We start from the raw sequence: 26315 nt of genomic DNA on the forward strand, positions 1-26315 counted from the left end.
CGTGGGGTCCAGCAGGCGTTTTACCCCGTTAGATACAGCAGGTGTTTTACCACGTGAGATCCAGCAGGTGTTTTACCCCGTGGGGTCCAGCAGGTGTTTTACCACGTGGGATCCAGCAGGTGTTTTACCCCGTGGGGTCCAGCAGGTGTTTTACCACGTGGGATCCAGCAGGTGTTTTACAGGGGTACCACGTAGTCTTACACTGCTAAATTAGGGACGGCTAGCGCAGATAGCTCTCGTGTAGCTTTGTGCGAAATTCAAAACAATCATGAACAATCAGAATCAAATAATGACAGGTGACGCTCGTTCCGTCAATCTATGACTCTTCAAATTAAGCACAGTTTTATCGCTTCGTATTACATTAACCTCGAATAATCTTCAGGAGTTTGGACATAAAAAAACACTCAAGTGTTCACTTTTTGGCTTATATGACCTAACCCTTTTCAACATGGCAGCCACTTAACGGAATTCTAAATATTTAAATCCGTTTTCCAGGTTCTATGAATCTTCAGTCGGAAGAGAATCATTTATAAGATTTTACCGAATTTTTTTAGGAGCCACAGGGATTGAAAATTCATTATGACCTGCTTATACGAAAGATGGACTTCTAGTCCTTTCCGAATTTGGTCAGAATTACAGAAGTTATTTCGAGAAATCTATTTATAGTCATTTCTATTCGTGACTGAATCTCGTTTAAATTCCAGGAGTAATTTCAAGAAATCTCTTCACAAAGTCATTCCAGAGTAGGTACCCCCTCCCACTACTCCAGTACCTCAGAGGTAAGTAGGATGGGTGAGGACACGAAAGTCGGTTTTGGATACTCGTGGCGGGCACAACACAGATAGCCCATTGCGTAGTTTTGTGTTTAACAACAATAACAAAAACAAATCGGACCACAGTTTATACAATCTAACAGTGGCTCTCCCTAGTGGGCCCGGCATGGCCAAGCGTGTTAAGGCGTGCGATCTCGTAATTTGAGGGTCGCGGGTTCGCATCCCCGTCGCACCAAACATGCTCGCTTTTTCAGCCGTGGGGGCGTCATAATGTGACGGTCAATCCCACTATTCGTTGGTAAAAGAGTAGTCCAAGAGTTGGCGGTGAGTGGTGATGACTAGCTGCCTTCCCTCTAGTCTTACACTGCTAAATTAGGGACGGCTAGTACAGAAAGCCCTCGAGTAGCTTTGTGCGAAATTCAAAAACAAACAAACAAAACCAAAACCCTGGAAATTAGAAGTAGATCTGAAAACACGAAAGACTTGAATTGGGTAGGTAACTAATAACACACGTGTTTTAACTTTCGTACTTTAATCACGAAATGGATTTACATAATTTTATTCAACTTGAAATTTCTCGAACAAGTTATTTCACCGCATCATGTCTTAGGATACGTGAAGAAAAAACAAAAAAACAAACAACTAATTGTTTAAATAGAATTTGAAAGTCCAGTAATTGCTTGTAAACAGGCCCGGCATGATCAGGTGTTTGGGCACTGATGGTCGTGGGTTCGAATCCCCGCCACAGTAAACATGCTCGCCCTTTCAGCCGTTGGGATGTTATAACGTGACGATCAATTCGTTGATAAAGTATTAGTTCAAGAGTTGGCGGTGAGTGGGTGGCGAAGATTAGCTGCCTCCTCTGTATTCTTACACTGATAAATGAAGGACGGTTAGCGCAGATAGCCCTTTTTGTAGCTTTGCGCGAAATTCGAAAACAAACAAACAAACAAAAAAACTTGTAAATCGAGGTTGGATTTAAAGAGATCGTTTCGCCGTTTCTTTAAAACGATAGATACCTAACATTTTAATTGTCATTACCTGCACAACACCGCCTGTTCCTTGAATCCTATGAATTATGGAGGGTTTACTCTACAATAAATCCCCCGTAGAAGTAACTTCTTGTGGCGCTGAACAATGACTGTGGGTTATCGATTAGCTCGTAACTGTTGTTCGCAGCCCGGTCATTCCAGGGAGTCGGGGTTGGTTCGCGGAGCGAGACGCACGCTGCCTGTCAATGCTGTATACGACACTTGACACCTGCACTAGGATATCTTTAGACGTGCTTGTTCACTCCCTTTTATTTTGTATAGTTGCGAGAAAAAAACGAGAATCACTTCTGTGCACTGTAACTACAGAAGTGATAATCGAAGTTACTTCTCCTCAAAATACGCATGCGCAGTTTAATATTTTTTTAATAGCGCAAACATGTTCCGATTCAGTCATAACAAAGTGTCGACTGAAGCCAACTGAATACATCATTATAATGGATCGTATTCATTTTTGACGTTAAAGTAATTCTGTACATTCTACTGTCTCTTTCTCAAGAGTTTGCTGAAGAGAGAATCGAGCCCAGAACACTCCTTCGGAGAAAAGACTTGATGCGAAGACAGCTGAGAAGCCAGCGACAATGACGCATGAACACCTACCACTGGACCTCTACTTCCAATTTATTTAGTGTCGTCTGTATCAATGTTTCATCTGTATAAATGATGTCTACTGGTTCTGCTACAAACACGACAATGCTCTCAACTGCTACAACCGTACCTGAAGTTTCCCAACATGATATGGGAAGGTTTACCCTTCCTTTTCCTAAGCCTACAGGTGAGCCCTGTACGTTGACTTAATATTATGTACGTTATAAGTTTCTGGTATTAAACGGTTTTAATATTCCAGTGCACCTCCTATGTTTCAGTACAATTATCTTATGAAATAACCAGTTAAACCTAAGATTTATCACGGTTCATCTATTCCTGTATTTCATATTAAATCATTTTTACAATCATGTTGTGAAACAACCAGTCAAGCCTAAGGTTCACCAAACATGCAGATGCATTCCGTAAGTTTTGGTTTGTAAGCCGAAATGTTCACAAAATATGATCGTTTTGGCTTAGGTTGCTTTCGACCAGGAACAGTAAGTACACAATAAAATAAGGTTTATCAATTTGATATATAACAAAACATCGCGTCACGTGGAAAGTTAAAAACTGCAATCACCACATGACCTAAAGTTTTGACTAAACGCAGTATAAATAAAACCAGCCTAAACATCCACGAAAAAATATTTGTACACTAGAACTAAAACATTCGTCTAATTATTAATTTGAAAAGTTAATCAGTTTGATGGAATTAGATTGGGTTACTTAATCTGTTAAATCAGTTAAAGACCTGGATAACGTAAGTTTAATGTGTCCAATGAATGAGTAAAAACCTGGGTTTCGTTGCCTGGTTTGGTTTGCTTGGAAATTCACGAGGGCTATCTGCGCTAGCTGTCTCTAATATAGCAACGAATAGTGGGATTGACCGTACAGTATAACTCTCCCACGGCTGAAAGGGCGAGCATGTTTAGTGTAACGGGGATTCGAATCAGTGACCCTCAAATTACGAAGTAAGCGCCCCCTAACCAAGCCAGGCCTGCTTTAGTTGTTGTTGTTTTTCATAATATTAATTTCTTAAGGAAACCAACTGAACAAACTAAACATCTCCATCATACTGTGAATAACTAAAACCATAACTTTGTTTTTTAATTGTCCAAATAGCCATACCTTCTTCTACCGTCGGGAGATGTGAACAAATTTTGAGGAGTGTAGGGTGGGGAACAAAATATTGTTTCAGATTATTATTATTATTATGACTCGTGTGTATACAGGAAGAAGGTGGGAGGAAAGGCCCCCCCCCTTCAAATCACGCCTCCTCCTTCCTTGATGAATAGTCCAAAATCCGTTAGGTACGAACTTACACGCGTGGCGGAACAGTGAATCAGGAAGGAGAGATCGAAACTTAACCGACTTACGGAACAGGGCCGAAAATAAGTTTCCCATTTATATTGAATGTTTAGCTTATAAAGAAAGCTCACTAGACACGACTTGACGTTGTCTTACTTAAGATAAGGTTAATAATTTACACGCGTTACGTGTAACGAGCTAACAGTTACACTGTAGCATTGTCAAATCCCTAAACGCTAACGGACCACCGAGCAAGTCCACACGAAATAAAATAAACAAGCTTACATTTTTTTATGCAAAACCTAGCCCCTTATAATTCTTATCGAAGTTAAACAAAAATAAAAAAAGTTGTTGCCGAAAAAATACAACATTAAAAACATTTGCTAACACTGTATAGACTCATTGTGCCAAGTGGACTAGGCCTACTTTCTTTTATTAAAAAATACAACATTAAAAAAATTTGCTAACACTGTATAGACTCATTGTGCCAAGTGGACTAGGCCTACTTTCTTTTATTAAAAAATACAACATTAAAAACATTTGCTAACACTGTATAGACTCATTGTGCCAAGTGGACTAGGCCTACTTTCTTTTATTAAAAAATACAACATTAAAAACATTTGCTAACACTGTATAGACTCATTGTGCAAAGTGGACTAGGCCTACTTTCTTTTATTAAAAATACAACATTAAAAACATTTGCTAACACTGTATAGACTCATTGTGCAAAGTGGACTAGGCCTACTTTCTTTTATTAAAAAATACAACATTAAAAACATTTGCTAACACTGTACAGACTCATTGTGCCAAGTGGACTAGGCCTACTTTCTTTTATTAAAAATACAACATTAAAAACATTTGCTAACACTGTATAGACTCATTGTGCAAAGTGGACTAGGCCTACTTTCTTTTATTAAAAATACAACATTAAAACATTTGCTAACACTGTACAGACTCATTGTGCCAAGTGGACTAGGCCTACTTTCTTTTATTAAAAAGCCTAACCGTAAAGTCGAGTACAGTCGGAATGGTAGAGGATAATTTATTAAACATTACAGACGAATTAGTCACTCATTGTTATGGTATGGAAAAACGAGAGAAGCGTTTCCAATAAGCATTTTCTTAAGAGAGAAGAGATTCATGAGCAAGAAATATTCACCATTTATTTCAATTTCTTGTACAGGAATATCCGGAAAAACGAGAAAAAATCATAAAAATTGAAACCTACTGTAGTTGGAGTTTCAATAGCCCACAGATTAGATGAGGCTTCGCTTGGACTTCCTTGGCTTTTAGTGCCCTTGTACACAATGAAAACACGAGTTTAACTTAAGTTTGCAGAGACTAAGTTTCACATTTAGTTTTATTTGCTTTCATCTCTTTAAGATGCTGTTTATTAGAACACTGACCACATACATCTACGTATGCTAGTTTTACCTCATTGCTTCCACGCTGTTATGATAATTGTCCGTTTTGTTTGTGTAGGTAAGTGTGTTACGATTTCTACTGTCTTTATGAATACTGAATAAAATATGTCATGTATATATACAAACAGACATTTACCTTATAACTTTTGATTTCCATATTCCTTTTCACATTACTTCCAAGTGGAATATAAAAACAATATCTCCTTTCTACATAACATTTTCTGGATATAAACAAGCAGGTGGTTTGGTAGAGGTTTTTATTTTTATGAGGCTTGTTCTGAATTCCGCTGATTTGACAATGTAAAGGTATTAACACATGCGAGGTGCTTAATTACCAACGAACAAGTTTCACATCCGGGAAACTCACTTTTGCTTTTCTGTTTTTGTCTTCTAGAATTTCGCGCAAAGCTAAACGAGGGCTGCCTGCGTTAACTTTCCTTACTTTTGAACTTATAGATAAGAAGCAAGACATGTGATCAAACACCCACTGTCAACACTATGGATACCCTAACGGAATAATGTGGAGTTTCCCAGTTTCTAAGAGCATCATTCTATCTGAGCCCACCCCCATTCACCCAATGACTCTATAGACACCCAGTACCTCACCTGTATTGTCCACTTTGTGTATGTCCCGTTCTCCCCCAACCCCCCATCGCCAACACTTTTCTGCGACCCTCAATTTAGGAAAACCTGTAGTAGGGGACTGGAACCATAAACACTCGGAGTTACAATCCAATACGCTATCCACAAGGGCACGCCTAGCCAAATTCCCATTCATACAATATCTACTTATATGTTGCAAGTTTCAAGTTGTCAACACGCAACAAATAACCCCAGTACGCATTTCTTTTCCTGCATATGGTGTAAATATAATAACAAGCAACAAGTAAGGGGGTCCCCGCTATTTCCTCGAGGTTTGGTGTTTCACCCTGAACACTTTCTTCCACGAATGGGGGAGGGAGACAAAGGCTAAGATCACCTCCGAGTTAGTGTAATACTACTATTACCTCGTGGTGTTAAACATGGCCTTAGTTAGTGTACAACTACTATTACCTCGTGGTGTTAAACATGGCCTTAGTTAGTGTACAACTACTATTACCTCGTGGTTTTAAACATGGCCCAAGTTAATGTAGAACTACTATTAACTCGTGGTGTTGAACATGGCCTTAGTTAATGTGACCAACTACTATTACCTCGTGGTGTTAAACATGATCTTATTTAGTGTACAACTACTATTACCTCCTGGTGTTAAAAATGGCCCTAGTTAGTGTACAACTACTATTACCTCGTGGTGTTAAACATGACCCTAGTTAGTGTACAACTACTATTACCTCGCGGTGTTAAACATGGCCTTAGTTAGTGTACAACTACTATTACCTCGTGGTGTTAAACATGGCCTTAGTTAGTGTACAACTACTATTACCTCGTGGTGTCAAACATGGCCCAAGTTAGTGAACAACTACTATTACCTCGCGGTGTTAAACATGGCCTTAGTTAGTGAACAACTACTATTACCTCGTGGTGTTAAACATGGCCTTAGTTAGTGTACAACTACTATTACCTCGTGGTGTTAACCATGGCCCTAGTTAGTGTACAACTACTATTACCTCGTGGTGTTAAACATGGCCCAAGTAAGTGTACAACTACTATTACCTCGTGGTGTTAAACATGGCCCAAGTAAGTGTACAACTACTATTACCTCGTGGTGTAGAACATAACCCTAGTTAGTGTACAACTACTATTACCTCGTGGTGTAGAACATGGCCCTAGTTAGTGTACAACTACTATTACCTCGTGGTGTTAAAAAGGGTCCGAGTTAGTGTAATACTACTATTACCTCGTGGTGTTAAACATGGCCCTAGTTAGTGTACAACTACTATTACCTCGTGGTGTTAAACATGGCCCTAGTTAGTGTACAACTACTATTACCTCGTGGTGACATGACCCTAGTTAGTGTACAACTACTATTACCTCGTGGTGTTAAACATGGACCAAGTTAGTGTACAAGTACTATTACTTCGTGGTGTTAAACATAACCTTAGTTAGTGTACAAGTGCTATTACCTCGTGGTGTTAAACATGGCCCCAGTTAGTGTACAACTACTATTACCTCGTGGTGTTAAACATGGCCCAAGTTAGTGTACATCTACTATTACCTCGTGGTGTTAAACATGGCCCCAGTTAGTGTACAACTACTATTACCTCGTGGTGTTAAACATGGCCCTAGTTAGTGTACAACTACTATTACCTCGTGGTGTTAAACATGGCCCTAGTTATTGTACAACTACTATTACCTCGTGGTGTTAAACATGGTCCTAATTAGTGTACAACCACTATTACCTCGTGGTGTTAAACATGGCCCTAGTTACTGTACAACTACTATTACCTCGTGGTGTTAAACATGGCCCTAGTTAGTGTAAGACTACTATTACCTCGTGGTGTTAAACATGGCCCTAGTTAGTGTAAAACTACTATTACCTCGTGGTGTTAAACATGGCCCTAGTTAGTGTACAAGTACTATTACCTCGTGGTGTTAAACATGGCCTTAGTTAGTGTACAACTACTATTACCTCGTGGTGTTAAACATGGCCCTAGTTAGTGTACAACTACTATTACCTCGTGGTGTTAAACATGGCCCTAGTTAGTGTACAACTACTATTACCTCGTGGTGTTAAACATGGCCCTAGTTAGTGTAAAGTCACTCTTTATTAAAGAAGAGCAGAACAGATAAACACGTGACACTTAATCAGAGGTTAAATACATAACTGTAGATTTTGCGAAATAAATGAATTCTGATAAAATGTTTTCTTTTCAGTTTCCCTCGATGCTCGACCAGTCGTGATTCCGATTGTTTCTTGTATTATTAGCTTTCCACTGTTTGCTTTCGCAATCATCTGTGCCCTGAGACACAGAGCACAGCGAGACCGAAAACGTGAGCACATGAGACGTTTAAAGGCAGGGTAAGTGTCGCTCTTAAATGTCTGGTTTATTGGTGTAGATTCTAAATGGATCTCTTGTGTTCTTGTTCTATTTAGTTTTTTGTAAACAGCGTGTTTCTATACTTTTTGACAATAAGTGTTCTATTATCACTAATGTTTGAGTTTTTCCTGTTACTACTAAGGTTATCAACTGATACTACACGACACAACGTTTGTTCCTACTACAAAAATTACCCACTGTTACTAACGACACAACGTTTGTTGCTAGTACTAAGGTTACCCACTGTTACTACACGACACAACGTTTGTTACTACTACTAAGGTTACCCACTGTTACTACACGACATAACGTTTGTTACTACTACTGAGGTTATCCACTGTTACTACACCACACAACGTTTGTTACTACTACTGAGGTTATCCACTGTTACTACACCACACAACCTTTGTTACTACTACTGAGGTTATCCACTGTTACTACACCACACAACCTTTGTTGCAACTACAAAAATTACCCACTGTTACTAACGACACAACGTTTGTTACTACTACTGAGGTTATCAACTGTTACCTCACGATACAACGTTTGTTACTACTACTGAGTTTGTCAACTGTTACTACACGACACAACATTTGTTACCACTACTGAGGTTATCAACAGTTACTACATGATACAACGTTTGTTGCTTGTACTAAGTTTACCCACTGTTACTACATGACACAACGTTTGTTGCTACTACAAAGGTTACCCACTGTTACTACACGACACAAAATTTGTTACTACTAATGAGGTTATCAACAGTTACTACACGATACAACGTTTGTTGCTACTACTAAGGTTACCCACTGTTACTACACGACATAACGTTTGTTACTACTACTGAGGTTATCCACTGTTACTACACCACACAACGTTTGTTACTACTACTGAGGTTATCCACTGTTACTACTACTAAGGTTATCCACTGTTACTACACCACACAACCTTTGTTGCAACTACAAAAATTACCCACTGTTACTAACGACACAACGTTTGTTACTACTACTGAGGTTATCAACTGTTACCTCACGATACAACGTTTGTTACTACTACTGAGTTTGTCAACTGTTACTACACGACACAACATTTGTTACCACTACTGAGGTTATCAACAGTTACTACATGATACAACGTTTGTTGCTTGTACTAAGTTTACCCACTGTTACTACATGACACAACGTTTGTTGCTACTACAAAGGTTACCCACTGTTACTACACGACACAACATTTGTTACTACTAATGAGGTTATCAACAGTTACTACACGATACAACGTTTGTTGCTACTACTAAGGTTATCCACTGTTACTACACGACACAACATTTGTTACTACTACTAAAGTTATCCACCGTTACTACACGACACAACGTGTGTTGCTACTACTAAGGTTATCAACTGTTACTACACGACACAACGTTTGTTACTACTACTGAGGTTACCCACTGTTACTACACGACACAACGTGTGTTGCTACTACTAAGGTTATCAACTGTTACTACACGACACAACGTTTGTTACTACTACTGAGGTTACTTATTGTTATTACACGACACAACGTTTATTACTACTATTAAGATTATTCACTGTTACTACACGACACAACGTTTATTACTACTATTAAGATTATTCACTGTTACTACACGACACAACGTTTGTTGATAGTACTATGGTTTTCCACTGTTACTACACGACACAACGTTTGTTGCTACTACTAAGGTCATCAACTGTTACTGCATAACTTACTGTGTACTGCTTCCAGGGTTATACAAATATAATATCGTTTGCTATTTAACTATTGAATGTCTGTTACTCCTAAAGTTATAACTTGTTACTGCTTGCTGTGTGCTGTACCTAAGGTTATATCACTCGATTATAAAACATGTTGTATTTTGGTACTTTTACAAATGACAGAGTTCTTGCAACCGTTTATGGGCACTTAACCTGTTAGTACACGAGTAATAGTACTTGTATCCTCAAACGGCACACAATCAATGCATTTATAACTTTAAATGTATACCAAGTTCAATTTGTTGTAGAGATATTTCATGTTTTGGAGGTTTAATAACTTCATTACGTCATATGGCACTACACTAAATCTGAAGTTAACACCAAACACTGACTAAACTTACACACAGTCCGACAGAAGTGTGTGACGTCACAACAGCACGTGCAAGAGGGGAATTCGATTTCATATTTCTATAAAAATGCAAAATGTTTTAGTTGGACTCACGGAACAGTTCTGGTAACTTACTTGAAGGCTTACAGATTTTATAGGAAGTGGTTTCGAACGAGGACTTCTTTAAACTGTGAAAACAAATTAGCAACATGGAGTTTTTTATCATTCTGATGTGGATTTAATGGAACTATAGAAGGAAGACTTGTCCGAAATGGTTTATCATCTGTTGGACGTTGTTTACTGTTTGTTGTAGCCAGAAAGGACAATTAATTTATTATTTGTTGTTCACTTCCTTTTTACTTTGTCTTTCGTTCCTGGTAAATTCTGTAACAATAATTATATTTTATTATTATATCGAGAATTTCAAGGGTTTTGTTGTCAAAATTGATTCAACCCTCTATCCACACCAGGAATAAATTGATTCAACCCTCTAACCACACCAGGAATAAATTGATTCAACCCTCTATCTACACCATTAATAAATTGATTTAACCCTCTATCTACACCAGGAATAACTTTAAGTTGATTTAACCCTCTATCTACACCAGGAATAAATTGATTCAACCCTCTATCCACACCAGGAATAAATTGATTCAACCCTCTAACCACACCAGGAATAAATTGATTCAATCCTCTATCTACACCAGGAATAAATTGATTCAATCCTCTATCTACACCATTAATAAATTGATTTAACCCTCTATCTACACCAGGAATAACTTTAAGTTGATTTAACCCTCTATCTACACCAGGAATAAATTGATTCAACCCTCTATCCACACCAGGAATAAATTGATTCAACCCTCTAACCACACCAGGAATAAATTGATTCAACCCTCTATCTACACCATTAATAAATTGATTTAACCCTCTATCTACACCAGGAATAACTTTAAGTTGATTTAACCCTCTATCTACACCAGGAATAAATTGATTCAACCCTCTATCCACACCAGGAATAAACTGATTCAACCCTCTAACCACACCATTAATAAATTGATTTAACCCTCTATCTACACCAGGAATAACTTTAAGTTGATTTAACCCTCTATCCACACCAGGAATAAATTGATTCAACCCTCTATCCACACCAGGAATAAATTGATTCAACCCTCTAACCACACCATTAATAAATTGATTTAACCCTCTATCTACACCAGGAATAACTTTAAGTTGATTTAACCCTCTATCCACACCAGGAATAAATTGATTCAACCCTCTATCTACACCAGGAATAAATTGATTTATTCTCTAACCACACCAGGAGTAAATTGATTCAACCCTCTAACCACACCAGGAATAAAGAGAGTTGCCTATTTTTGTATGGAACTCACGGACAACCACAACTGTCTCAACCTTAAGTCCAGCAGCCGTCGTAGTGAAACATCCATCTTCGAATGTACAATTTCCAGACATTAAACAGTAACGGTTAAAACCTAGAATTGTGTCAAAGCCAGCGGGTGTTTCAAATAAACATATTATTAAACAACGATTAGCTCCAATTACTTGACCACTTAAGAAATACCATTTACACTTCTTATCCTTCAAGTTACTGGAGCCAACATTCCAAACATGGTATAAAAATACACAGGAAGAAGAAAACCATTCTTTTCTTCAAGTAAACATTTAAAAACAACAATATCAACATATCCAAATATATAAAGAAGGAATTATGGGTACTGTTTTATCTTTGTAAGAAACTTTGATCAAAGACTTGAATTTTAGTATCAGTGATAAATATATGAAAAGGACGTAATAAGAAATGTCAAGATCTTATATTCCAATCACAGACATGTAAACAAAGAATTAGTAAAAGAAACGTATTAAAGATTTGTTTTTATTATTAAATGTCTTTAGTTTGTATTTTTCACAACTTCTCGAGGACATCCAACTGATCAACTTAAATTTCAAACACAGGATTCTTTTAAACAAGTAACAGAATTAAATAATGCCAAAACTTAATAGAATATAATGAACTACATCAATAACCTTTGTACTAAACTTCAGATTACCTGAACTACATCAACAACCTTTGTACTAAACTTGAGATTACCTGAACTACATCAACAACCTTTGTACTAAACTTCAGATTACCTGAACTACATCAACAACCTTTGTACTAAACTTCAGATTACCTGAACTACATCAACAACCTTTGTACTAAACTTGAGATTACCTGAACTACATCAACAACCTTTGTACTAAACTTGAGATTACCTGAACTACATCAACAACCTTTGTACTAAACTTCAGATTACCTGAACTACATCAACAACCTTCGTACTAAACTTCAGATTACCTGAACTACATCAACAACCTTTGTACTAAACTTCAGATTACCTGAACTACATCAACAACCTTTGTACTAAACTTCAGATCACCTGAACAACATCAATAATATTTGTACTGTTAGTTCAAATTATCACAAATACACCACTGCCTTTGTATCGTTTGTCCAAATGGCTTTAAACAGTTCACTAGCTTTTGTACTGTTACTACAAATTAAGTCAAGTATTGATATTTGTTTAGTCAGTTCGAGTGATCTCCGATACACGATTCATATTTATACTGTTTGGAATATTTTATTACATTGCATTATAACAACAACAATGGTTTACGGTTTACGAACTATAATACTTAATTTGATTACACTGACCAGTTACGCGGCTGTCCAGTTACAAAAACAATTTCTCTACAATCACCATACAAAAAGAAATGCGGCCCAGCATGGCCAGGTGGGTTAAGACTGTAATCTGAGGGTCGCGGGTTCGAATCCCGGTCGCACCAAACATGCTCGCCCAATGTACAATGCCCATCAGAGGTATGGAAAGACAACTTTCAGTGTTATAATACCTCTGACTTGTCGTTGAGCCACTAGAGGATAGGACTATTTGTTTTGAATTTTGCGCAAAGCTACACGAGGGCTATCTGCGCTAGCCGTCTCTAATTTAGCAGTGTGAGACTAGAGAGAAGGCATTCAGCCATCACCACCCACCGCCATCGCTTGGGCTACTCTTCTACCAACGAATACTGGGCTTGACAGTCACATTATAACGCCCTCACGGTTGAAAGGGCGAGCATGTTTGGCATGATGGGGATTCGAACCTGCGACCGTTGGATTACCGTTGTCCTGGCCCGGTATGGCCAGCTGGTAGGAAGGGTTTGTTTGTTTGTTTGTTTTTTGAATTTCGCACAAAGCTATTTAAGGCCTATTTGCGCTAGCCGCCCCTAATTTAGCAGTGTAAGAAGGCAGCTAGTCATCACCACCCACCGCCAACTCTTGGGCTACTCTTTTATTAACGGTTAGTGGGATTGATCGTAACATTATAACGCCCCCACGGCTGAAAGGGCGAGCATGTTTGGTGCGATGGGGATTCGAACCCGCGACCTTCGGATTGCGAGTCGAACGCCTTAACCCACCTGACCATGCAGGGCCTGGTAGGAAGAGAGAGGCAACTTGAAAGGAAACTGTAATCTAAGGACAAAGTTAGAAACGTCTCTCAGAGATTTAAAAGTAACGGACCTTTCAGATTCATTATGATCTAGAACAGTGATTTAAAAGTAACGGGCCTTTCAGATTCGTTTTGATCTAGAACAGTGATTTAAAAGTAACGGGCCTTTCAGATTCGTTTTGATCTAGAACAGTGATTTAAAAGTAACGGGTCTTTCAGATTCGTTTTGATCTAGAACAGTGATTTAAAAGTAACGGGCCTTTCAGATTCGTTTTGATCTAGAACAGTGATTTGAAAGTAACGGGTCTTTCAGATTCGTTTTGATCTAGAACAGTGATTTGAAAGTAACAGGTCTTTCAGATTCGTTTTGATCTAGAACAGTGATTTAAAAGTAACGGGCCTTTCAGATTCGTTTTGATCTAGAACAGTGATTTAAAAGTAACGGGCCTTTCAGATTCGTTTTGATCTAGAACAGTGATTTAAAAGTAACGGGCCTTTCAGATTCGTTTTGATCTAGAACAGTGATTTGAAATAACGGGTCTTTCAGATTCGTTTTGATCTAGAACAGTGATTTAAAAGTAACGGGTCTTTCAGATTCGTTTTGATCTAGAACAGTGATTTAAAAGTAACGGGTCTTTCAGATTCGTTTTGATCTAGAACAGTGATTTGAAATAACGGGTCTTTCAGATTCGTTTTGATCTAGAACAGTGATTTAAAAGTAACGGGCCTTTCAGATTCGTTTTGATCTAGAACAGTGATTTAAAAGTAACGGGTCTTTCAGATTCGTTTTGATCTAGAACAGTGAGTTAAAAGTAACGGGCCTTTCAGATTCGTTTTGATCTAGAACAGTGATTTGAAATAACGGGTCTTTCAGATTCGTTTTGATCTAGAACAGTGATTTGAAATAACGGGTCTTTCAGATTCGTTTTGATCTAGAACAGTGATTTAAAAGTAACGGGCCTTTATGATTCGTTTTGATCTAGAACAGTGATTTAAAAGAAACGGGCCTTTCAGATTCGTTTTGATCTAGAACAGTGATTTAAAAGTAACGGGTCTTTCAGATTCGTTTTGATCTAGAACAGTGATTTAAAAGTAACGGGTCTTTCAGATTCGTTTTGATCTAGAACAGTGATTTGAAATAACGGGTCTTTCAGATTCGTTTTGATCTAGAACAGTGATTTAAAAGTAACGGGCCTTTATGATTCGTTTTGATCTAGAACAGTGATTTAAAAGTAACGGGCCTTTATGATTCGTTTTGATCTAGAACAGTGATTTAAAAGTAACGGGCCTTTCAGATTCGTTTTGATCTAGAACAGTGATTTAAAAGTAACGGGTCTTTCAGATTCGTTTTGATCTAGAACAGTGATTTAAAAGTAATGGGCCTTTCAGATTCGTTTTGATCTAGAACAGTGATTTAAAAGTAACGGGCCTTTCAGATTCGTTTTGATCTAGAACAGTGATTTAAAAGTAACGGGTCTTTCAGATTCGTTTTGATCTAGAACAGTGATTTAAAAGTAATGGGCCTTTCAGATTCGTTTTGATCTAGAACAGTGATTTAAAAGTAACGGGCCTTTCAGATTCGTTTTGATCTAGAACAGTGATTTAAAAGTAACGGGTCTTTCAGATTCGTTTTGATCTAGAACAGTGATTTAAAAGTAATGGGCCTTTCAGATTCGTTTTGATCTAGAACAGTGATTTAAAAGTAACGGGCCTTTCAGATTCGTTTTGATCTAGAACAGTGATTTAAAAGTAACGGGCCTTTCAGATTCGTTTTGATTTAGAAATATCTATCAATCTGTAGTTTCCAGAATCAATACAACCAGTTAAGTATATAATTCATATCTGACTAACATTAAATGTGAATTTTTATACTAATCTATAAATGTTTCTATGAAGAAATCTGTTATTTTGTGATAAGAGATTTTCTACTGATAATTAATTTAACGATGTCCAAACACCCCCCCCACACACACATACACACACACACACATCCCCACATACGCACACATCAAAATGCTACAAGAGAGTTATATTTCAACTGATTCGTATTGGGTTCTACAATTACAGTATCGTTAATAAAACAAAGTCGAAATGCTTCGGCGGTGTTTTTGGTTACAACAAATATAGCTTGAAGTTTAAATTTATAGGTTTTAAAGGTGCTTTTTTTTTGGGGGAGGTAACAAAACGAAGTTAAAGGTGTTTCAATGGGTGGTTTGAGATTGTATTTTGAAAAGTTTACTATAAGGACTTAGCCTAACAGTTAGACCATGGAGTCGTTTGTCTTTAGACATTTGATTATGTGTCTATACCTCAATCTAACAAATCGTTTCAAAGTCATCATTGGACAGTTTCAAAGGTTGTACAACAGTCTACGGAGTCGTGTTCCTAATCACGCCTGTTAATTACGTCTTTACTAATTACATTAGATAGTTTATTACACCCCAAGTCAATTCGTCTCATTTTTCTTTATTATATTTAGTTATACATGATTTATTTAACCTGGTTCAAGTTAATAAGTTTCTTACACTGGAAGCTACTCAAACATTTCCGTTTAATAGCGGTATTAAATCTTCTATGTAGAGAGCGCTCCACACCTTCCGCGAAATTGTCCTTTGCTAATTAATAAGACATCTGTTAAACAATGACATTTAGATAGAAACGTGTCCAAAACAGTTATTGCTGTAAATTAGATGGTTGCGACTTTGAAATAACAAACTACCTTAAAACAAATAAATACTGTGTTGGTTAGTTGTCACTAAAACAAGAGGGAATCCTCAATATCTACGCCAGTTGTAACTCTTTTAGGCAGGATTAGAGTAACTTCATCTGTTACGTTTTTTTCCCTTCCTATTAGTTATATTTTTGTGCGCTAGCTATATCAAACATGGGGCGGGGGTACATACCCGATTCAGTTATATTACTCATTAGGATCTCTACCGACTACCCTTAAATTAAAATTATTTTAGGCACGATTAGAGTAAGTTAATCTATGAGACCTTGAGTATGATCAAATACATCAATCGAAAAAGTTTGACCTTCTGAGTCCAAAACTGTAATTAGATCTCAAATAGGTCAAAAGATGGTGGTGATATGAAATAAAATTAACGGGCCTTTCAGATTCGTTTTGATCTAGAACAGTGATTTAAAAGTAACGGGTCTTTCAGATTCGTTTTGAACTAGAACAGTGATTTAAAAGTAACGGGTCTTTCAGATTCGTTTTGATCTAGAACAGTGATTTAAAAGTAACGGGCCTTTCAGATTCGTTTTGATCTAGAACAGTGATTTAAAAGTAACGGGCCTTTCAGATTCGTTTTGATCTAGAACAGTGATTTAAAAGTAACGGGTCTTTCAGATTCGTTTTGAACTAGAACAGTGATTTAAAAGTAACGGGTCTTTCAGATTCGTTTTGATCTAGAACAGTGATTTAAAAGTAACGGGCCTTTCAGATTCGTTTTGATCTAGAACAGTGATTTAAAAGTAACGGGCCTTTCAGATTCGTTTTGATCTAGAACAGTGATTTAAAAGTAACGGGTCTTTCAGATTCGTTTTGAACTAGAACAGTGATTTAAAAGTAACGGGTCTTTCAGATTCGTTTTGAACTAGAACAGTGATTTAAAAGTAACGGGCCTTTCAGATTCGTTTTGATCTAGAACAGTGATTTAAAAGTAACGGGCCTTTCAGATTCGTTTTGATCTAGAACAGTGATTTAAAAGTAACGGGCCTTTCAGATTCGTTTTGATCTAGAACAGTGATTTGAAATAACGGGTCTTTCAGATTCGTTTTGATCTAGAACAGTGATTTAAAAGTAACGGGTCTTTCAGATTCGTTTTGATCTAGAACAGTGATTTAAAAGTAACGGGTCTTTCAGATTCGTTTGATCTAGAACAGTGATTTGAAATAACGGGTCTTTCAGATTCGTTTTGATCTAGAACAGTGATTTAAAAGTAACGGGCCTTTCAGATTCGTTTTGATCTAGAACAGTGATTTAAAAGTAACGGGTCTTTCAGATTCGTTTTGATCTAGAACAGTGATTTAAAAGTAACGGGTCTTTCAGATTCGTTTTGATCTAGAACAGTGATTTGAAATAACGGGTCTTTCAGATTCGTTTTGATCTAGAACAGTGATTTAAAAGTAACGGGCCTTTCAGATTCGTTTTGATCTAGAACAGTGATTTAAAAGTAACGGGTCTTTCAGATTCGTTTTGATCTAGAACAGTGATTTAAAAGTAACGGGCCTTTATGATTCGTTTTGATCTAGAACAGTGATTTAAAAGTAACGGGCCTTTATGATTCGTTTTGATCTAGAACAGTGATTTAAAAGTAACGGGCCTTTCAGATTCGTTTTGATCTAGAACAGTGATTTAAAAGTAACGGGTCTTTCAGATTCGTTTTGATCTAGAACAGTGATTTAAAAGTAATGGGCCTTTCAGATTCGTTTTGATCTAGAACAGTGATTTAAAAGTAACGGGCCTTTCAGATTCGTTTTGATCTAGAACAGTGATTTAAAAGTAACGGGTCTTTCAGATTCGTTTTGATCTAGAACAGTGATTTAAAAGTAATGGGCCTTTCAAATTCGTTTTGATCTAGAACAGTGATTTAAAAGTAACGGGTCTTTCAGATTCGTTTTGATCTAGAACAGTGATTTAAAAGTAATGGGCCTTTCAGATTCGTTTTGATCTAGAACAGTGATTTAAAAGTAACGGGCCTTTCAGATTCGTTTTGATCTAGAACAGTGATTTAAAAGTAACGGGTCTTTCAGATTCGTTTTGATCTAGAACAGTGATTTAAAAGTAACGGGTCTTTCAGATTCGTTTTGATCTAGAACAGTGATTTAAAAGTAACGGGTCTTTCAGATTCGTTTTGATCTAGAACAGTGATTTAAAAGTAACGGGCCTTTCAGATTCGTTTTGATCTAGAACAGTGATTTAAAAGTAACGGGTCTTTCAGATTCGTTTTGATCTAGAACAGTGATTTAAAAGTAACGGGTCTTTCAGATTCGTTTTGATCTAGAACAGTGATTTAAAAGTAACGGGCCTTTCAGATTCGTTTTGATCTAGAACAGTGATTTAAAAGTAACGGGCCTTTCAGATTCGTTTTGATCTAGAACAGTGATTTAAAAGTAACGGGCCTTTCAGATTCGTTTTGATTTAGAAATATCTATCAATCTGTAGTTTCCAGAATCAATACAACCAGTTAAGTATATAATTCATATCTGACTAACATTAAATGTGAATTTTTATACTAATCTATAAATGTTTCCATGAAGAAATCTGTTATTTTGTGATAAGAGATTTTCTACTGATAATTAATTTAACGATGTCCAAACACCCCCCACACACACACACACACACACACATCCCCACATACGCACACATCAAAATGCTACAAGAGAGTTATATTTCAACTGATTCGTATTGGGTTGTACAATTACAGTATCGTTAATAAAACAAAGTCGAAATGCTTCGGCGGTGTTTTTGGTTACAACAAATATAGCTTGAACTTTAAATTTATAGGTTTTAAAGGTGCTTTTTTGAGGGGGGGAGGTAACAAAACGAAGTTAAAGGTGTTTCAATGGGTGGTTTGAGATTGTATTTTGAAAAGTTTACTATAAGGACTTAGCCTAACAGTTAGACCATGGAGTCGTTTGTCTTTAGACATTTGATTATGTGTCTATACCTCAATCTAACAAATCGTTTCAAAGTCATCATTGGACAGTTTCAAAGGTTGTACAACAGTCTACGGAGTCGTGTTCCTAATCACGCCTGTTAATTACGTCTTTACTAATTACATTAGATAGTTTATTACACCCCAAGTCAATTCGTCTCATTTTTCTTTATTATATTTAGTTATACATGATTTATTTAACCTGGTTCAAGTTAATAAGTTTCTTACACTGGAAGCTACTCAAACATTTCCCGTTTAATAGCGGTATTAAATCTTCTATGTAGAGAGCGCTCCACACCTTCCCGCGAAATTGTCCTTTGCTAATTAATAAGACATCTGTTAAACAATGACATTTAGATAGAAACGTGTCCAAAACAGTTATTGCTGTAAATTAGATGGTTGCGACTTTGAAATAACAAACTACCTTAAAACAAATAAATACTGTGTTGGTTAGTTGTCACTAAAACAAGAGGGAATCCTCAATATCTACGCCAGTTGTAACTCTTTTAGGCAGGATTAGAGTAACTTCATCTGTTACGTTTTTTTCCCTTCCTATTAGTTATATTTTTGTGCGCTAGCTATATCAAACATGGGGCGGGGGTACATACCCGATTCAGTTATATTACTCATTAGGATCTCTACCGACTACCCTTAAATTAAAATTATTTTAGGCACGATTAGAGTAAGTTAATCTATGAGACCTTGAGTATGATCAAATACATCAATCGAAAAAGTTTGACCTTCTGAGTCCAAAACTGTAATTAGATCTCAAATAGGTCAAAAGATGGTGGTGATATGAAATAAAATTAACGGGCCTTTCAGATTCGTTTTGATCTAGAACAGTGATTTAAAAGTAACGGGTCTTTCAGATTCGTTTTGAACTAGAACAGTGATTTAAAAGTAACGGGTCTTTCAGATTCGTTTTGATCTAGAACAGTGATTTAAAAGTAACGGGCCTTTCAGATTCGTTTTGATCTAGAACAGTGATTTAAAAGTAACGGGCCTTTCAGATTCGTTTTGATCTAGAACAGTGATTTAAAAGTAACGGGTCTTTCAGATTCGTTTTGAACTAGAACAGTGATTTAAAAGTAACGGGTCTTTCAGATTCGTTTTGATCTAGAACAGTGATTTAAAAGTAACGGGCCTTTCAGATTCGTTTTGATCTAGAACAGTGATTTAAAAGTAACGGGCCTTTCAGATTCGTTTTGATCTAGAACAGTGATTTAAAAGTAACGGGTCTTTCAGATTCGTTTTGAACTAGAACAGTGATTTAAAAGTAACGGGTCTTTCAGATTCGTTTTGAACTAGAACAGTGATTTAAAAGTAACGGGCCTTTCAGATTCGTTTTGATCTAGAACAGTGATTTAAAAGTAACGGGCCTTTCAGATTCGTTTTGATCTAGAACAGTGATTTAAAAGTAACGGGCCTTTCAGATTCGTTTTGATCTAGAACAGTGATTTGAAATAACGGGTCTTTCAGATTCGTTTTGATCTAGAACAGTGATTTAAAAGTAACGGGTCTTTCAGATTCGTTTTGATCTAGAACAGTGATTTAAAAGTAACGGGTCTTTCAGATTCGTTTTGATCTAGAACAGTGATTTGAAATAACGGGTCTTTCAGATTCGTTTTGATCTAGAACAGTGATTTAAAAGTAACGGGCCTTTCAGATTCGTTTTGATCTAGAACAGTGATTTAAAAGTAACGGGTCTTTCAGATTCGTTTTGATCTAGAACAGTGATTTAAAAGTAACGGGTCTTTCAGATTCGTTTTGATCTAGAACAGTGATTTGAAATAACGGGTCTTTCAGATTCGTTTTGATCTAGAACAGTGATTTAAAAGTAACGGGCCTTTCAGATTCGTTTTGATCTAGAACAGTGATTTAAAAGTAACGGGTCTTTCAGATTCGTTTTGATCTAGAACAGTGATTTAAAAGTAACGGGTCTTTCAGATTCGTTTTGATCTAGAACAGTGATTTGAAATAACGGGTCTTTCAGATTCGTTTTGATCTAGAACAGTGATTTAAAAGTAACGGGCCTTTATGATTCGTTTTGATCTAGAACAGTGATTTAAAAGTAACGGGCCTTTATGATTCGTTTTGATCTAGAACAGTGATTTAAAAGTAACGGGCCTTTCAGATTCGTTTTGATCTAGAACAGTGATTTAAAAGTAACGGGTCTTTCAGATTCGTTTTGATCTAGAACAGTGATTTAAAAGTAATGGGCCTTTCAGATTCGTTTTGATCTAGAACAGTGATTTAAAAGTAACGGGCCTTTCAGATTCGTTTTGATCTAGAACAGTGATTTAAAAGTAACGGGTCTTTCAGATTCGTTTTGATCTAGAACAGTGATTTAAAAGTAATGGGCCTTTCAAATTCGTTTTGATCTAGAACAGTGATTTAAAAGTAACAGGTCTTTCAGATTCGTTTTGATCTAGAACAGTGATTTAAAAGTAATGGGCCTTTCAGATTCGTTTTGATCTAGAACAGTGATTTAAAAGTAACGGGCCTTTCAGATTCGTTTTGATCTAGAACAGTGATTTAAAAGTAACGGGTCTTTCAGATTCGTTTTGATCTAGAACAGTGATTTAAAAGTAACGGGTCTTTCAGATTCGTTTTGATCTAGAACAGTGATTTAAAAGTAACGGGTCTTTCAGATTCGTTTTGATCTAGAACAGTGATTTAAAAGTAACGGGCCTTTCAGATTCGTTTTGATCTAGAACAGTGATTTAAAAGTAACGGGTCTTTCAGATTCGTTTTGATCTAGAACAGTGATTTAAAAGTAACGGGTCTTTCAGATTCGTTTTGATCTAGAACAGTGATTTAAAAGTAACGGGCCTTTCAGATTCGTTTTGATCTAGAACAGTGATTTAAAAGTAACGGGCCTTTCAGATTCGTTTTGATCTAGAACAGTGATTTAAAAGTAACGGGCCTTTCAGATTCGTTTTGATTTAGAAATATCTATCAATCTGTAGTTTCAAGAATCAATACAACCAGTTAAGTATATAATTCATATCTGACTAACATTAAATGTGAATTTTTATACTAATCTATAAATGTTTCCATGAAGAAATCTGTTATTTTGTGATAAGAGATTTTCTACTGATAATTAATTTAACGATGTCCAAACACCCCCACACACACATACACACACACACACATCCCCACATACGCACACATCAAAATGCTACAAGAGAGTTATATTTCAACTGATTCGTATTGGGTTGTACAATTACAGTATCGTTAATAAAACAAAGTCGAAATGCTTCGGCGGTGTTTTTGGTTACAACAAATATAGCTTGAACTTTAAATTTATAGGTTTTAAAGGTGCTTTTTTGAGGGGGGGAGGTAACAAAACGAAGTTAAAGGTGTTTCAATGGGTGGTTTGAGATTGTATTTTGAAAAGTTTACTATAAGGACTTAGCCTAACAGTTAGACCATGGAGTCGTTTGTCTTTAGACATTTGATTATGTGTCTATACCTCAATCTAACAAATCGTTTCAAAATCATCATTGGACAGTTTCAAAGGTTGTACAACAGTCTACGGAGTCGTGTTCCTAATCACGCCTGTTAATTACGTCTTTACTAATTACATTAGATAGTTTATTACACCCCAAGTCAATTCGTCTCATTTTTCTTTATTATATTTAGTTATACATGATTTATTTAACCTGGTTCAAGTTAATAAGTTTCTTACACTGGAAGCTACTCAAACATTTCCCGTTTAATAGCGGTATTAAATCTTCTATGTAGAGAGCGCTCCACACCTTCCCGCGAAATTGTCCTTTGCTAATTAATAAGACATCTGTTAAACAATGACATTTAGATAGAAACGTGTCCAAAACAGCAATATCCTCAATATCTACGCCAGTTGTAACTCTTTTAGGCAGGATTAGAGTAACTTCATCTGTTACGTTTTTTTCCCTTCCTATTAGTTATATTTTTGTGCGCTAGCTATATCAAACATGGGGCGGGGGTACATACCCGATTCAGTTATATTACTCATTAGGATCTCTACCGCCTACCCTTAAATTAAAATTATTTTAGGCACGATTAGAGTAAGTTAATCTATGAGACCTTGAGTATGATCAAATACATCAATCGAAAAAGTTTGACCTTCTGAGTCCAAAACTGTAATTAGATCTCAAATAGGTCAAAAGATGGTGGTGATATGAAATAAAATTTTGAACTTGGAAAAACTCAGAGTCGTTCTATGAGATGCTATGTCAACGGCTAAATACTATAGGACACATAAAAATTACCACAGACGTTTCGGTAACATTCAATTTGTTCCCAATAGCTCAGACTACGAATTAACGTTATTAATCAGCTCAGACAACGAATTAACGTTATTAAATGAGCTCAGACTACGAATTAACGTTATTAATCAGCTCAGACAACGAATTAACGTTATTAAATGAGCTCAGACTACAAATTAACGTAATTAAATTTTTTAATTTCGCACAAAGCTACTCGAGGGCTATCTGCGCTAGCCGTCACTAATTTAGCAGTGTAAGACTAGAGGGAAGGCAGCTAGTCATCACCACCCACCGCAAACTCTGGGGCTACTCTTTTACCAACGAATAGTGGGATTGACCGTCACATTATAATGCCCCCACGGCTAAAAGGGCGAGCATGTTTGGTGTTACGGGGATTCGAACCCACGACCCTCAGATTAACAGTCGAACGCCTTAACTCACCTGGACATATCGGGCCCATCAATAAGCAAGTATTTAATATAAGAACCGTTGTGTCATATTTCACTTCCTTGAGTAAACTAGAATCTAAGATGATCTTAAGCCTAATAACGACACTGCTACGTAATCGAAACTAGAAAGGTTAAAAATGCTTTAATGAATAATTAAATAACTTTTTAATCTTCCATTACAGTTCCTTGGAGATAATAATCTATTAAAACACGTTAATTTCATTTCTATCCTTTATGTACAACAGAGCTTTCCCAGGATAAAATAGTCGTATACAAAAAATGAAACAATTCTGCAAAAATAAATTTATAACCACAAAAGAATAAAACGTTTTCCCGGATAAAAATAAACAGCTAAAAAAGAACAAACACAAACAAAAAAAAGTGCTAGATTTCTACGACATGACTGAACGGATTCTATGTCGTATCCATAAACCTACTGGGTCAGGTACTCTAGTGCGGTATCCCACAATTCTAGATTACCTACATCAGAGATAATTTCCATTACACGCATTGAAAAAAAAATTATTCCCAGTTCATACTAACTTGTAAAAATGTTTACACCAAATCGGCTTACTCCAGAGAAACTCCAGATTTCGGGAAATATTAATGAGAATATTTACTTTTATCCCTATTTGTTTTTCGCTGATCGGCAAAGACAGTTAATTCCCAGGAGCATCTGCGTACCTTCTTTGAAAATTACTTCTGTATCTGTGTGAAATCAGACTCAGGGAGAGTCTACGGACCCCTGATACACAGGGGAGAAAAGGGGGGGCTGGAACCGAGCTACAAGTAACAATATGTATGTTCTTTACATCCCTGAGTTAAACATTTCTCCTTAAATGTGGCTAGGCCTCATTTGAATTACTTTGCGCTCGATCTTAGACTGCCTACCTCAGAAAGGACACCAAATTGTTGGACGAGGCTCATAAAAGGACAATTAGGAAGATGGCTTGGATGGAAGTGTTATTATAGGAGAATCTTTTAAGATCTCTGAATTCGTTTTCCCTTGAAACACAATAAGAGTTAGACGAAATTCAATTGAGGTCTCTAATATTAAGTGAATTAAGAGTGTTGCTGCTTCATACTTAATGATGAGGATGGTAGGACTAGGGACACAAATATATATTTTGGAAGAACAGACGTCATCTTCAGCTAAGACATCTTTATTTTTCTAACAACGTGATTGGTCTTTGGAACAGATTTCCTTCAGATGTGACATATACAGTTAGTTTAAGGAAATGCTTGAAAACGTCTTCAATAATAATTCCAGGTTTTAAATGTTTAGTTTTATTTTGTGAACAGGACAGCTTAAATGGACCAAAAGGTCTCTTGCTGCATTTTAAAGTTATATTAACTCTTCACTTGGGCATAATCCCCACCTTAAGGGAGATACGATACAGAAACTTGATCCATGGAATTGCTGTTGGGGCATTCAGTCCTGGGGCGAAAAATTAAAGTAGGTTCTAACTGCTTGCATCTTTTTCACAAGGGCGTTATTTAAGTACAGGAGGCCTGTACGATGAATATTCAAATTCTAGTGGAAACATAATATTTTCTCGTTATAAAACCTTCAAATCTAAGTTTCCAACTGCTGTATCTGCACACTTAGTTCAAATATTTAGAATCGTAAGTATATAAATCCATGGCAGTGAGAATATAATGTTGAACCGATCATCACACTTACTGTAATGACTATTTTGCCAAAAAGACACACACACTCAATTGATAATAACAGACTAAACAATATATAATATATATTGCACTGGTAACCATTTATAAGATTTGTCGTTGTGTTCGGTACGAGACCAAATACTGTATTATAAATCTCATATTCCAGAATGCGAGCTGTAACCTTAGAAATTCCAGGATTTCGGGAGAGGCCATCATTCTTTTCACGAGATTCTTCGTCTGAAATTGGTCCAAGACTAGAAGACAAAGCAGAGATCGAGGCCGAGCCGTCTTCAGGCATGATTTACTCCAGACGTGCTTCCAAAAGTACCCATCATCAGGTGAAGTTTTTGACCACTAGTGCCGTTCTGCACGCGCCTCAGAATGGCCGTCTCAGACAAGGATCCAAAGCAGAAGTAACATTTCGAGAAGAGCCTTCATTCATTGAAAATTCTGGTGACCTTAATGAAGAAATGGGGGACGTTGTCTACAGGTAGCACAACGTTTGTTGTTAAAACAACATGCGTTTCAATTC

General features: G+C 36.7%; 1 protein-coding gene across 2 annotated transcripts; it reads left to right on the plus strand.

The window, feature by feature from the left end:
• Nucleotides 1-1746: 1746 nt before the first annotated feature.
• On the plus strand, nt 1747-26315 carry LOC143247679 (uncharacterized). 2 transcript variants are annotated; one of them, XM_076496068.1, is made up of 3 exons: nt 1747-2606; nt 7957-8101; nt 25950-26315. In XM_076496068.1, the coding sequence occupies exons 1-3, from the start codon at nt 2483-2485 to the stop codon at nt 26275-26277; spliced, it is 597 nt and encodes a 198-aa protein (XP_076352183.1). In that variant the 5' UTR covers nt 1747-2482; the 3' UTR covers nt 26278-26315. The 2 variants fall into 2 exon arrangements, with proteins under 2 accessions (XP_076352183.1, XP_076352184.1); XM_076496069.1 differs by having other exon boundaries at nt 1747-2597.

The sequence above is a fragment of the Tachypleus tridentatus genome, chromosome 3, assembly GCF_004210375.1.
Source record: "Tachypleus tridentatus isolate NWPU-2018 chromosome 3, ASM421037v1, whole genome shotgun sequence".
Taxonomy (NCBI): Eukaryota; Metazoa; Arthropoda; class Merostomata; order Xiphosura; family Limulidae; genus Tachypleus; species Tachypleus tridentatus.